At 44.2% G+C, this 13,449-nt stretch overlaps 1 protein-coding gene across 1 annotated transcript in view; it reads right to left on the reverse strand.

Moving 5' to 3' along the window:
• Positions 1 to 13,449, reverse strand: part of LOC138784114 (fibrocystin-L-like) — a 93,508-nt gene that overhangs the window by 57,942 nt on the left and 22,117 nt on the right. The window contains exons 18-24 of the mRNA XM_069959630.1: positions 9,261 to 9,418; positions 6,481 to 6,594; positions 5,542 to 5,691; positions 3,747 to 3,877; positions 2,762 to 2,916; positions 1,785 to 1,942; positions 1,048 to 1,183 (exon numbers count right to left, since the gene is read on the reverse strand). Of these exons, the coding sequence (XP_069815731.1) occupies positions 1,048 to 1,183; positions 1,785 to 1,942; positions 2,762 to 2,916; positions 3,747 to 3,877; positions 5,542 to 5,691; positions 6,481 to 6,594; positions 9,261 to 9,418 (1,002 nt within the window). The remainder of the gene's footprint in view (positions 1 to 1,047; positions 1,184 to 1,784; positions 1,943 to 2,761; positions 2,917 to 3,746; positions 3,878 to 5,541; positions 5,692 to 6,480; positions 6,595 to 9,260; positions 9,419 to 13,449) is intronic.

Consider the following 13,449-nt stretch of genomic DNA (forward strand, 5'->3'; position numbering starts at 1 on the left):
ATATATTAAGGCCTGCCTTAAAGGTGCACTCATTACCCCAGATGAAGGGGGCACCACCAAAGGCACTTGACCACCACAAATCCAATTGTTATTTGTATAATAGCAGTACATGTATTTAGACATGGTATACCAATATTACTATTACTCCTGTAGACTACTGTTGAGTAGTGAATGGTTGTTTTGTTAGGTATTATGTGGCATTACATACAATGGCACTGTACAGCATTATAGTTTTTTAGTGTATGGTGGTGGCACTTCATAGCACAGTTATTTGGACTCTTATACTTGTCCAACATGCTCTAAGGCACTGTATGGTATAGTTATATGTGCACTTTGTGGCTATGTTCACACTACGTAAGTACGTTGTAACAACAACCATGATTTCTAGGGTACTTACGTAGTGCTGCACCTGAGGGAAACACATGGTATACACTCCAGCCGGGTTCCTTAGCGACGCAGCAAAAAACTGACATGTTAGTTTTCTGCAGCCGATATTCATTTGATAGCAGAGGCAGAAAACCTGTAAGTTCACACAATGGAGCATGTGGCTCTGGCCGCACGCTCCATTGTGTGCAGCGGGTAATTTGGATGCGGGCGTACATGGATGCGCCCGCATCCAAATTCAGCGGCAGTGAGGATCATCTGGCCAGTACTGCAGTAGCGGGATGATCTTTTCTGACACCGGCCATTCCGGGACCTGGCCAGGTCACGGAATGGCCGGTCTCTTACAGAGCGGGAACATGGCCAGTGACTGTATACAAGATGTAGGAGAACAGCACAATGTCCATTGTAATGATAGCTCTTCAGGGGATGTCCTCGTGTACAGAATGAAGCACCTATGGTAGAAAGCTGATAGCCATGAGGCTGACTGCAGAGAATATAGTATAATATGCAACAGTGATGCATTACCCAATTTTATAACATGGTATATATTTTTAAATGTATATATCTCACAAAATAGTAAAAATCGCCTTGATAGATCTGTTCTACTATGGATTAAGTGAAGTTAAGTCCAACTAAATGATGACGATTAAGATGTATCCATACCATTAGTTTGTTTCCCATAAGCTTGAATACTGAATGTTCCTCCAATAGGAGGGGATGCCGCCTGGGTTCGATTTATCTGGATCGATGCATTTTGTGATATTGAATAGATCGCTGAATTGGAGTTATTGATAGTATTCTATTAAAAAAGTAGAATAAGCATTAGTATTAACCACCAGCAGTTGTCAAACCATTCAGACGTTTAAAGCGACTCCACCCACAATCGTCCCCCCAAAACTGCTTGTACCTTCGGATAGCTGCTTTTAATCCAAGCTCTGTCCTGGGGTCCGTTCGGCAGGTGATGCAGTTATTGTCCTAAAAAACAACTTTTAAACTTGCAGCCCTGTGTGAAATTGACGTGGCCTAGAGTACCCATGCCCTAGTCCGTCCCTCCTCCCCACCCTCCCATCATTAGGAATGCCTCAGGCAGGATTTCTTCTATTCATCACCTGTGTGAACACTGCACATGTATATGATCATTAACGCACATGTGCAGTGTTCAGACAAGTGATGAATAGGAAAAATCCTGCCCAGAGGCATTCCTAATGATGAGGACGGAGGAGCAACGGAGAGGCAGTGCAAGCCTTATGCATAGACACTCTAGGCCACGCCAATCTGACACAGGGCTGCAAGTTTAAAAGTTGTTTTTTAGGACAATAACTGCATCACCTGCCGAACGGATCCCAGGACAGATCTTGGATTAAAAGCAGCTAAAAAATCCCATACATCCCATTACCTACCTGTGCAAATGCTGCAGCAAACAGTGGAAAATTGCACCCACAGTTATATGGGTACAGAGTAATGGTATACTGGCTTTGGGAGGCGACGACAGATATAGTCACGTTGACATCCTGTATAAAGACTCCGTTTTCTGATAAAGCGGGATACCTTCTATTCACTGCAATATATAACATCAGCAGTCAGTGGTCATAGAGGGGAAGTACAACAATTGTGTCATATGTGACATGGTTATTACCCAGCATGCAAGCAGTGCCCCAAAATACATAAACCAACTGTTCAGATAAGTTTCATACTATTGGTGGAACAATTATCGGTAATGAATACATTATACTGATAATCCATGAGCTGGTGAAGGTAAACAGGGCGGCTGTTATGATGAAGGAACGTAACTAAATGCCACAAGCTGGATGCCCCATCCATTGACCCATAAGCTGAAATGAGGCATGACTCCACACATATGGACCATATAAACCATTCAACATATTTGCCATTCGGTGTGGATTCTCTTGATGAACAAGCTGTCTGAAGGCCAAATAGCAAATATGTCATGCCGTCACGTCGAGACAACCCTTTTAAGTTTTACATGTTACAGAACATGTCATGTTAAAGGGGTTATCCAGGATTAGAAAAAAACAAAGCTACTTTTTGAGGGGAAAACAGCTCTGCACCCGTCCTCGGGTTGTGTGTGGTGTTACAATTCAGCTGCATTCACTTTAATAGAACTGAGGACAAGAGTCATGCTGTTTCTGGAAGAAAGCTGACATGTTTTTGTGACCCCCTTTAAACACGTAGATCTGCATGCAGCATGTTTTATAGGAGGAGGAGCTAAGAAGATTGTTCTGTAGATATTTTGTATTTCATCCTGGATAACCAGTTTAGTTGACGGTGCTACCTACTACACACAGACAACCCCTTTTAACATAGGATACATTGCAACCAAATGATTGCAGCAGCTCCAGCTGATTCTGTGACTTACCATTTGGGTCTTTTGTAGTTTGGGTCTGCCCAATGTACAGGACGTCTACATAATAATCTTGGTTTGACACTAGGTTGATATTGAGCACATTGAAATTTCTGCCAGAATACTTTGTTTTTACCAGTGACGACATATCTATACAGGTATATGTCCAGCTAAAAAATAATGTTATAATGAATTAAGACCAGCACTAAGGATACAGCAATATAGTCACATTGCAATGATGACCCGCCCCAGTGCACCAGACTACCTCATTTACATATTGAATAAAGTCAAGATCAGGGGCGTAACTACCACAGTAGCTGCCATAGTGACTGCTATGGGGCCTGCCACATCGGGGGGCCCCGTGGCCTGCTCCTGCAATACACTTGCCCCCTGAGCCATCATCATCTGCAGCACCTGGTGACCTAAATGTTAAAGGTTATGACTACACTTGACAGGTTTGGGGTCAATCAAACGTTTGCTATGAGGCCCAGCCATTTCTAGTTACGCCCCTGGTCAAGATTTAACAAAAACAGAGTTAAGGATGAAGGTAAGAAGATATAAATACATACACATATACAAAACAGATCATTCATCTGATGAAACGTGCATGCGCGCGAAATGGTCGTCATGTCTGTGTTGTACATGTGAAGTGGTTTGGAGTCTGCTGAACAGCGACATGTGTCACCGAAGGTTTTACTACATGTTAAAATAAAGAAGCATCGTAATATCTCGGTGAGTGCAAGACTAAAGCTGGCTATACACATAAGGTAACTGGCTGCTGAGAACTGTCTTTGCCCAATGCCTCCTGACACGTGTTCTGAAGGGATGGGGGGTAAGCTGCTCTCAGACTCCTCTGACGGTGGCTTATCTCCCTAGCATTAAAGAGATCAGACAGTTATAATCCAAACTGCCTGATCCTTCTCTTCCCCAACTTTTTACAACGTTCTGTTTATTTATTTTTTATTCAGTTTTAACAAACAAACATTAAAGAGAATCCTACCTGTTCCCTTGAGCAAAGGTATAGTCGAAATTATCGTTTACGCTTGTGACGGTCCCTAGACTTTTGCTGTCTTCATATTGAAAATTTAGAGCAATAGTATTTGTGAGATATCCTTTATAGGCGAAACAAAGCTGCAAAGAACACAGAAACACCATCACATATACAAAATTGAGCTGGATGTGCACAACATTAAACTGTCTACCAGAGACAGGGACCATTCCGTAATCTGACCCTCAACCTTATTGCGCTATTGGGCCATGTTCACACAACGTATCTTTTGCATAAATCATGTCCATTGTTGCAATTTGCAACAACGGCTGTGATTAATGCAAAGGATACGTTGTTTTGTGAATGTATGGAATCCTGGCTGGAGCGTATACACATAGTATACGCTCCAGCCAGGATTCCATCTGGCCGAAGAAAACTGATATGTCAGTTTTCTGTGGCCACTATTCATAGAATAGCGGCCACCGAAAACCATGTCAGTACACACTATGGAGCGAGCGGCTCCGGCCGCACACTCCATAGTATGCAGTGGGGAGTTCTAAAGCGGGCACGCACGGATGTGCCGGCATCAGAACTCTGCGGCTGCAAAGATCATCCGTCCGGTACTGCAGTACCAGCCAAGATGATCATTTCTGAGACCGTCCGTTCCGTGACGTCTCTTACGTAGTGTGAACATAGCCTTATATTAGAACTTAGGTTTTGTGCTGATTTACTATTTATGTTTTTAATCAGCTTTTCACATACAGAGCCCAGAATCCACTGCACAGAAATAGAGTTCAAGAAGCTTTCCACCAACAATACCTGTCTTTTAGCAGGATCAATAGCAGTCCCACCTCTGGAACCCCTACTAATCATGAGAGAGGAAGTCCAATGACTCCCCATTTGAAAGGATCAGTGGTCAGACACTTGTTGTTCTATTGAAATATATGGGCCTAAAGAGGCTGACCGCAAAGACCTCTGATGCACCACTTCAATAATTATGTAATAATGTAACAAGCCTGTAACTTCTTTGTATGGGAAATCCTCAAAACATGACCTGTTGGTGAGGCCTGAGGACTGGAATTGAGAAGCACTGGTTTACACTATTTGCAAATGCCAATCAAGAGCCTCATTATTTTTATGGAGATTTTTTGGCAATTGGGGGCTGCTTTTGGGGATTTTCTTATCTGTATTGGTTCTGTATCTTGCCATTGCGGTGAGCTGTTGCATTTTCTGTTTGCAACTCAAGCCATAGCAACGTCCTCCTGTCTAGTGTACATAGTGTTTTCTGAGAGCTGACCAAATTTGTCTTTTTTTCTGACCTTCTTTGTAATGCTGGAAGGGTTAAACTGAGGTCAAGTTGCTAATGAACTCACTGTGATTATTCCTCCCAGCATTACAGAATTTCTACAAAGTAGCAGCCATCGGCCATCTCAGGAGGGAGGGCTAGGAAGGAGTTGAGAGCAGAGATGGACTAAACAGCTCAGATACAGTTTTTTGTGTCTTCAGCAGAAAACAGCAGTTAAAAACTGTGGGAAGGAGACTGAATAGATAATAACAAGTATGGAATGAAGTGTTAGTCTCACTATGGGTGGCAACATATAAAAAGTTATGTTTCAGTGAAATGCCCCTTTAAGGGGTCAACTTTTTATTGCTCTGTATCAGAAAAACAGAGCTGGTCATACACGTTATTACTGGTAGGTTTCACCAATTTCAGCAGGATATGTTGATAATCTGTTTATGCAGATAATAGGTATTCATACTGTACCTACCAAAATGAATATCAAATAAACTAGACACACAATCCTACCTTGCTATGTAATGTCAGTGAGATATAACCATACGTAGCTGTAGATCCTTGTTTCAGTTCAGTATAATCATACAGCACTTGTGAATTTTTCAAGGAATATCGTCCACAGAATGCGTCAGTCTCACTGGTCACAGTACCCCGGCTGGAAGACTGTAAAGAGAACAGATAGTTATAGAAAGAGATGTATAAGGTCAATAAGCTGCCCTAACCGACCGGCTAAGAGGAATACAATAGGCAGAATGTGGGTTTATGTACACAATGATATAGCAGAGCTGACTTAGTACTTTGTCATCATTGTATCACAAGGTGTATTCAGCTTTTCAACCAAATAATTTTTATTGTTACAATGTATGTAATCAAAATAATGGGAGATGTTTTTGGACAATAACGAAAAGTTTGGTTTGGAAGGTAGTAGTATAAAGTTTAACAAACTTCTCACACACATGGCAGTTTTAGGGTCTAACATCTGATCCCTCACATTCTCTATCTTAAGTTAACACAAGTGCTTAACTGAGTGCCGAACGCCCTTTGCAACATTCAGATCTGAAGGATATTGTACTCTGCTCATATGTTATAATGATTATTGGGGTTTCAGGACCCTCAAAAGCAATGCAACATGTTATGTTTATCAGGAGCTAAGTCTGAAAACTCTGATCCCCGACATTTAACCCCTTAGATGCCCCATTCAATAATGACCATGGCATCTAAGCAGTTAAAATGAGGGCGGGAACTAATAAGTTTTACTGATTAGGGTCCGAAATGTTAAATCCAACCTGCCCAACTCTTCTCTCTCCCCCATCGTCAACTGTCGGTGGCTGTTTGGCCGACTTTTATCTAATGTATCTAGGAATTATCAAATAAAGAGTCAAACTCAGCTCCACTGCATCTTTGTCATAGTCCTTGATAGAAAGAAAAAAGCTTTAAAATATCTTTTCATACCGAGGTAAAATCTGTTTCAAAGTTCTTGAAATACTTGACCGATGAACTTTCCTTCTGCTTAGCTATTGCGTCCGGACACTGTGCGCTCAACATTGTGAACACAGCGTTTTGCACCTGGAGGAAAAAGATTTTAATGAGTTAAATAAGCAAAAAAAATTATAAAAAAATTGTGTAAATTCTATATTTCTCATTTTAATCTTAATTTTTCATACCATAATATTCTGGAATATATCTACAGTATAATAGAGGCAGTTCTTAAAGTATCCCCACTATGGGCCCTTTGCTGTCTGTTTATAACAGGGCACACATAAATCATAGGGGGCCCCATAGGGTTAAATGGTGGCCTGCAGTGTTGCAGGCCTAGGGCACAGAAACTCTAGGCCCCGCCTCTTTGACACCCTGCCTCGCTTCCAGAATAAAACTTGTTTTTACCCATAATACCAGTCCCAGGTGGGTGGAGACTGGTATAGATTCACTTTTAAAAGAATCTGTCATCCCTATACCATGCTCTGATCCAGGGGCGTAACTACCACTATAGCAGCCATAGCAGCTGATATGGGGCCCGCTGTATCAGGGGGCCCCATGGCCTGCTCCTGCAATACGCTGGGCCCCTTGAGCCATCATCATTTGCAGCATCGGGTGGCCCTGCTGGCCTCCCGGGTTTTGCAAATGTCCCTTAAACTGCAAGCACTGCTGACCAGTCCTTGCAGTTATGTTGTTATGACTTCACTTGACCATTTAGTGGTCTGTCGGGGGGCCTCAATCAAAAGTTTGCTATGGGGCCCAGCCATTTCTAGTTACGCCACTGATCTGATCTGCAGCCGTTGGTAAATAGCTGATGGGGAGATGAAACAATTACTTGTCTCTTAGCTGATGGTTTTTTGAAAAGGTATAAAATCATGTTTTCCTTTCAAGCTCATGTCATAAAGGTCGGGTTTTATGCCCTCTCCCTCTTCCACCACCTCCTGCTTGTCCTCCAGCACTGAGCCTTATATGTCGCTTATGCAAGGCAGGGAGGGGTGGGGGAGGGAGTAGGTGTGCATGCTGCAGTTCAGCTCTACAACTCTTGATCTTAGAAAGAAAACATAATATAACTCTGCATAAAGGTATAATCACTTTCATTGTAGAATTCTGTTCATAAGTATTCATAAGACTGGAGAAAGCATGAACTAATATAAAGCAAAGGGCCAGCTTCACTCTATAAACTATAATAACGTACATGTAGTACATACCAGGGCCGTTTCTAGTGGCGGGCAGGTCGGGCGACCGCACAGGGCGCCGACAGCTAGGGGGCGCTGGCCGCCCGGCCGCCCGCCCCATCAGCTGCCCAGATCGCCGCCACCCCGCCCGGCGTGCCACCCCCGGGCCGGTCCCTCCAGGCAGCCGGATCTAGTACAGTGAGCTTCCAGCACAGGCAGACTGTCACACACCTGCCCGGAAGCTCACTGCTGTAGCCCCGCAGCGCCCGGACTTCTCTTTTCTCTTTGGCAGTGGACATGTGACGTGATCACATGACCGCCGCTGAGGAGAGAAGTCCGGGCGCTGCGGGGCTACAGCAGTGAGCTTCCGGGCAGGTGTGTGACAGTCTGCCTGTGCCGGAAGCTCACTGTACTTACAAGATCAGCTGCCAGACAGAGGGAGACGCTGCCGCAGGATCCAGGAGAGGTGAGTGTATTTTTTCTTCTCATAACTGCTAGAATGTGGGGGCTACAATGGGGCCAATAGTATGGAAGGCTACACGGGGGGGGGGAGGGGTGAGGCTACATGGGGGGAGGGCTATACTATGGGGGGCTATTTGGATGGGGGGGCTACTCGGGGGGAGAGCTATACTATGGGGGGCTACTCAGGGGGAGAGCTATACTATGGGGGGCTACTTGGGGGGAGAGCTATACTATGGGGGGCTACTCAGGGGGAGAACTATACTATGGGGGGCTACTCAGGGGGAGGGCTATACTATGGGGGCTACTTGGGGGGAGGGATATACTTTGGGGGGCTAGGCTATACTTTGGGGGTCTACCCGAGGGGAGGGCATTACTATGGGGGGCTACACGGGGCGAAGGCTATCCTGTATGGGGCTATTACTATCTGTACTGCACAGGGGGATTAGTACTATAAGGGGGAACACTGGGGGGATTATTACTATAAGGGGGAGCACAGGGGGGATAATTACTATGGGGGGGAATGGGGGATTATTACTATTGGGGCAAAGAGGGGATTATAACTATAGGGGGAAGCACAGGGGGGATTATTACTATGGGGATAGAGCACAGGGGGATTATTACTATGGGGGGAGCACAGGGGGATTATTACTATGGGGCAGAGCACAGGGAGGGATTATTACTATGGGGGAAGCACAGGGGGATTATTACTATATGGGGGCACAGCAGGGTATCCTACATACAGGGGGCAACCCACATACCTACTGACTTCACTGCACATGACACAAAAAAGTGGAAGTTGTTGTTAAAGTTCGGAGCCTAAGATGTTTGTCTGGCAGGTTCTGAAGAAACGAATTGTAGCTGGAAGAAATCATCATGGAGGTCTGGGCCAGAAGGAAAGGAAAAGAGAAGTGACGCCTCAGATCCAAGAAGACGTCACCTGTAAGTCACGGAATTACTGTTTTGGTTTTTGTTTTGTTTTTTTTGGGGGGGAAGGGGGGCGCTTTTAGCAAGATTTGCCCTGTAGTCCAAATTACCTAGAAACGGCCCTGGTACATACTAGTGAATATACTGTAGAGTAAGCAGTAAGACCCATAGATTGTGTCCGGTCACAATACTCACGTCCACAGCAGATGCATCTGGTGTCAGAGCCGGGGAGTACACATCATCCCACACTAAAGTGAAGGTCGTCATGTTCGGAACACCTTTAGTTATCTCTTTAATATCCACTGTCATGTTACTTCCCTCCAGAATTTCATAGGAAAGAAGTTGGAAATCACCTAAAATCATCATATATATTATTTTGTAGTATATTCTGCACAGGCAGTGATATCATAAAGTTATGCATACAGTCCATCATTGATAGAAACACAGGGGAAGTTTGGCCTTCTCAACTACGTCATTAGGGAAATGAGCACCGCCTCCGATCAGTTGTTTATCACCTGCACTGCTCCCTGTCTAGCGGTGGCAACACATAACTGCAGTAGCCAGGACCAGCCACTACATAGTGATCGGAGCCAACTTCCAGCCCCATTCACTGTGTAGTCCGACAGCTGATTGGTGGGGGTGCCAAGTGAATAGCTCATCAGTCTATTTTTGCACAGAAAACCTTTAATCTTAAACCTTTACCTGGGGGCTAGGTTCACACTATGTAACTGTGCGGCTGTATTTTTTATGCGGCTGTAAATGTGCGGATGAAACTCCGGCCGTGGGAAAAAATAGACATGCGGCTCAAAACATACGGTCATTTACTTTGAAATCTGGTTCAACTAAAAATAACAAATAAAATCTTAAGAAAGTGATGCAAACACCTCTGGATGCATCTGGGAAAGCAGGGAAACAGTTTACATGAATTGCTATTACCGGGGTTTGCGATCCTCTGCACTAATGCCGATGTCTCTCATGGTTAATCTATTAAAATAATAAAACCCATTTTCGTTGTAATAAAGTCCCTTTCGTTGTTCAATAATTAAATTTAAACTAATCCATCATTTTGCTATTAAATATACTGTTAAAATAAATATATATAAATAAATGTATATTTATATATATATTTATTTTTTGACAGTATATTTAATTGCACAATGATGGATTCGTTAGAATTAAATTATTGAACAACGAAACTGAATTTATTTAATCGAAAATGTGTTTTATTAATTAAATATTAATTAGTACAGGAAGCTCCATAAGCCGGTAATTCATATTGCCGGCAATAGAGCATTCTGTACTAATCATCACTTTACTTTAATGAAAACATCAAATGTTTCTTCTAATTATGTTATGACAATAGCATTATTAGAAGAAACATTTAGAATTATATGTGCGCTCAGCTGATTGGCTGATCGGCTCAGCGCACATATAATTAGCGGGTCCGCAGCACAGTGACTTCATTGTGCTGCGGACCAGCGAAGAGGACACATCGGGGTGAGTATAGAGCTCTCCCCACCCCCTCCCCAGCACTGCACCCCTCCCAGCAAGGAAGGGGGGGTCAGTTAACCCCTTCCTTGCTGGGATGGGTGCAGTCTGACATCAGTCTGGCCCCCAAGGGGTTAAGGGGGATGCAATACATCCTCCCTTAACCCCTTGGGGGCCAGACTGTAAGCAGCGATCTGTAAAGATGCTGCATACTGTAAGGTGCACAACACCGTTCACAATGATGGGTGTTGTGCTCCTGTTTGTGTGTTTTTTGTGTGTTTCTCCCTTTTTGTTTTTCAGATATCGGTATCCTGTGGATTACGTCGGATTCCGTGGACTACGTCGATGACCAGCGTTTTTTTAATGTTTTTTTTTAATAAAATGGTCAATGAGGGGTGTGGGGGTGTTTTTATTTGAATAAAAAAATTTTTTAACTTGTGTCTTGTCTTTATTTCTTTACTTTATAGACTTAGTAGTGGAAGCCGTCTAATAGACGGAATCCATTACTAAGTTGGGGCCTAGTGTTAGCCGGTATAAAATGGCTAACACTAACCCCCTATTATTACCCCAGTACCCAACGCCACCAGGGGTACTGGGAAGAGCCGGGAGCCAGTGGTCCCGGAGCGTCAAAATTGGCGCTCCTGGACCGGGCGGCAGCAGGCTGGTAAGATTTAGGCTGGGGAGGGCCTAACCAATGGCTCTTCCCACCCTGGTGTTACCAGGCTGCTGTCGTTTGGTTTTTAACCCGGCTGGTTATAAAAATAGGGGGGACCCTATGCGTTGTTTTTTTTAAATAAATAAATAATTAAAAAAAAACGCATAGGGTCCCCCCTATTTTTATAACCAGCCGGGTTAAAAACCAAACGACAGCAGCCTGGTAACACCAGGGTGGGAAGAGCCATTGGTTTAGGCCCTCTCCAGCCTAAATCTTACCAGCCTGCTGCCGCCTGGTCCAGGAGCGCCAATTTTGACGCTCCGGGACCACTGGCACCCGGCTCTTCCCAGTACCCCTGGTGGCATTGGGTACTGGGGTAATAATAGGGGGTTAGTGTTAGCCATTTTATACCGGCTAACACTAGGCCCCAACTTAGTAATGGATTCCGTCTATTAGACGGCTTCCACTACTAAGTCTATAAAGTAAAGAAATAAAGACAAGACACAAGTTAAAAAAAAATTTTATTCAAATAAAAACACCCCCACACCCCTCATTGACCATTTTATTATAAAAAAACATTAAAAAAACGCTGGTCATCGACGTAGTCCACGGAATCCGACGTAATCCACAGGATACCGATATCTGAAAAACAAAAAAGGAGAAACACACAAAAAACACACAAACAGGAGCACAACACCCATCATTGTGAGCGGTGTTGTGCACCTTACAGTATGCAGCATCTTTACAGATCGCTGCTTACAGTCTGGCCCCCGAGGGGTTAAGGGAGGATGTATTGCATCCCCCTTAACCCCTTGGGGGCCAGACTGATGTCAGACTGCACCCATCCCAGCAAGGAAGGGGTTAACTGACCCCTCTTCCTTGCTGGGAGGGGTGCAGTGCTGGGGAGGGGGTGGGGAGAGCTGTATACTCACCCCGATGTTGTCTCTTCGCTGGTCCACAGCACAATGAAGTCACTGTACTGCGGACCGGCTTATTATATGTGCGCTCAGCCGATCAGCCAATCAGCTGAGCGCACATATAATTCTAAATGTTTCTTATAATAATGCTATTGTGATAACATAATTAGAAGAAACATTTGATGTTTTCATTAAAGTAAAGTGATGATTAGTACAGAAAGCTCTATTGCCGGCAATATGAATTACCGGCTTATAGAGCTTCCTGTACTAATTAATATTTAATTAATAAAACACATTTTCGATGAAATAAATTCAGTTTCGTTGTTCAATAATTTAATTCTAACGAATCCATCATTGTGCAATTAAATATACTGTCAAAAAAAAAAATTATTCATATATCTATTTATTTTAACAGTATATTTAATTGCAAAATGATGGATTCGTTAGAATTAAATTATTGACCAACGAAAGGGACTTTATTACAAAGAAAATGTGTTTTATTAATTTAATATATTAACTATTAGAGGCATCGGCATTCGGCATCATTGCCGGCTATTTTTGAAGTACTCCGTACGGACCGCCTGTCAATCCTCGGCCACATGTCCAGCCGCAAACAATGGTCTTGTTCATTTTTTACGGGTCCGTTTACGATCGGGCCGTAGATTCATACATAGTGTGCACTGTGCAGCCGTATATCCTATACTTTACAGCGTACGCATGAACCACCAAAAATACCGCCGCACAATTACAGCCGCAAATACAGCCGCACAGTTACATAGTCTGAACCTGGCCTTAAAGGGGTAGTGCGGCGGTAAAGAATTATTGACAGAATAACACACATTACAAAGTTATACAACTTTATAATGTGTGTTATGTCTGTGAATGGCCCCCTTCCCCCTGTCCCACCTCCCCCACCCGTGTACTCAGAAGTGTGGTGCGCTATACATACCTGTCACGCGCCGACTCGTCTCCGATCTTCAGTCTGCGATGTCGTCTTTGGACGGCCGGGCCGAATCCCTCTGCTTGGGGGATAACTGTGCTCAGCCAATCGCGGCTGAGCAGCCGATGACGCGGCCACGTCATCAGCTGCTCAGCCGCGATTGGCTGAGCCAAACTGTGCTCAGCCAATCGCGGCTGAGCATCTGATGACGCTGAAGAGGGCGGCCGGCACTCAGGACGCTCGGAGGGATTCGGCCCGGCCGTCCGAAGACGACATCACAGACTGAAGATCGGAGACAAGTCGGCACGTGACAGGTATGTATAGCGCACCACACTTCCGGGTACACGGGTGGGGGTGGTGGGACACGGGGAAGGGGGCCATTCA

The sequence above is a fragment of the Dendropsophus ebraccatus genome, chromosome 2 (assembly GCF_027789765.1).
Source record: "Dendropsophus ebraccatus isolate aDenEbr1 chromosome 2, aDenEbr1.pat, whole genome shotgun sequence".
NCBI lineage: Eukaryota > Metazoa > Chordata > Amphibia > Anura > Hylidae > Dendropsophus > Dendropsophus ebraccatus.